The sequence below is a fragment of the Morone saxatilis genome, unplaced genomic scaffold (assembly GCF_004916995.1).
Source record: "Morone saxatilis isolate NCDOM2014 unplaced genomic scaffold, NCSU_SB_2.0 Contig1, whole genome shotgun sequence".
Classification (NCBI taxonomy): domain Eukaryota; kingdom Metazoa; phylum Chordata; class Actinopteri; family Moronidae; genus Morone; species Morone saxatilis.
This window is the reverse complement of record NW_023339651.1, coordinates 1,614,162-1,614,659: the sequence shown is the minus strand read 5'-3', so window position 1 is coordinate 1,614,659 and position 498 is coordinate 1,614,162. Positions and strand designations below refer to the sequence as shown.

General features: G+C 45.0%; 1 protein-coding gene across 2 annotated transcripts in view; it reads left to right on the top strand.

Annotated features, from left to right (window-relative positions):
* The window catches only part of cep131 (centrosomal protein 131), a gene marked incomplete in the record, with an annotated part of 15,218 nt that overhangs the window by 14,400 nt on the left and 320 nt on the right, over nt 1-498 (top strand). For both annotated transcript variants that reach the window (XM_035661316.1, XM_035661307.1), the window contains 2 exon segments: nt 163-223; nt 367-498. In XM_035661316.1, coding sequence (XP_035517209.1) covers nt 163-223; nt 367-438 — 133 coding nt within the window.

The window sequence follows — 498 nt, the reverse complement described above, 5'->3', positions numbered from 1 at the left end:
AAAATGTTTCAGCTCCTGTGGTTTTTTATAGCCCTGCTGTAATATATACAACTGTTTGGTGTGTTCAGACGGGAAGTGAACAGCAAATGAATATCACAGCCTTGTTTTTTTTTTGCTAAGAAATGAGCCCTTATTAACTTCTTCTTTTCTGTGATTTGCCAGAGTGAAGTCGGCCATCTTGAAGAAGGAAGAAACAGTCAGTTGTCTCCGGAAGCAGCATGAGGTGAGAACAGCGCTTCTAGAAACAAATATAATGAAAAAATACAATCTGCCAGTCTCTAGATAACTAGTGTTTTTCTGAAAGTTAATTTAAGCTTTTCCACTTTGTTTGTTGCAGTGTATTAACGTGGCTCTCTCCTCTGATAGGCTGCCCTGAAGAGGGCCGATCACCTGGAGGCCCTGTGGGAACAGCAGAGGAAGCAGCTCCTGGAGAAGTGACCGACAGGACCTCTCCTCTCTGAACCTCCGTGGTCCCCGCTCTTCCTCCGCTCCGAGCTC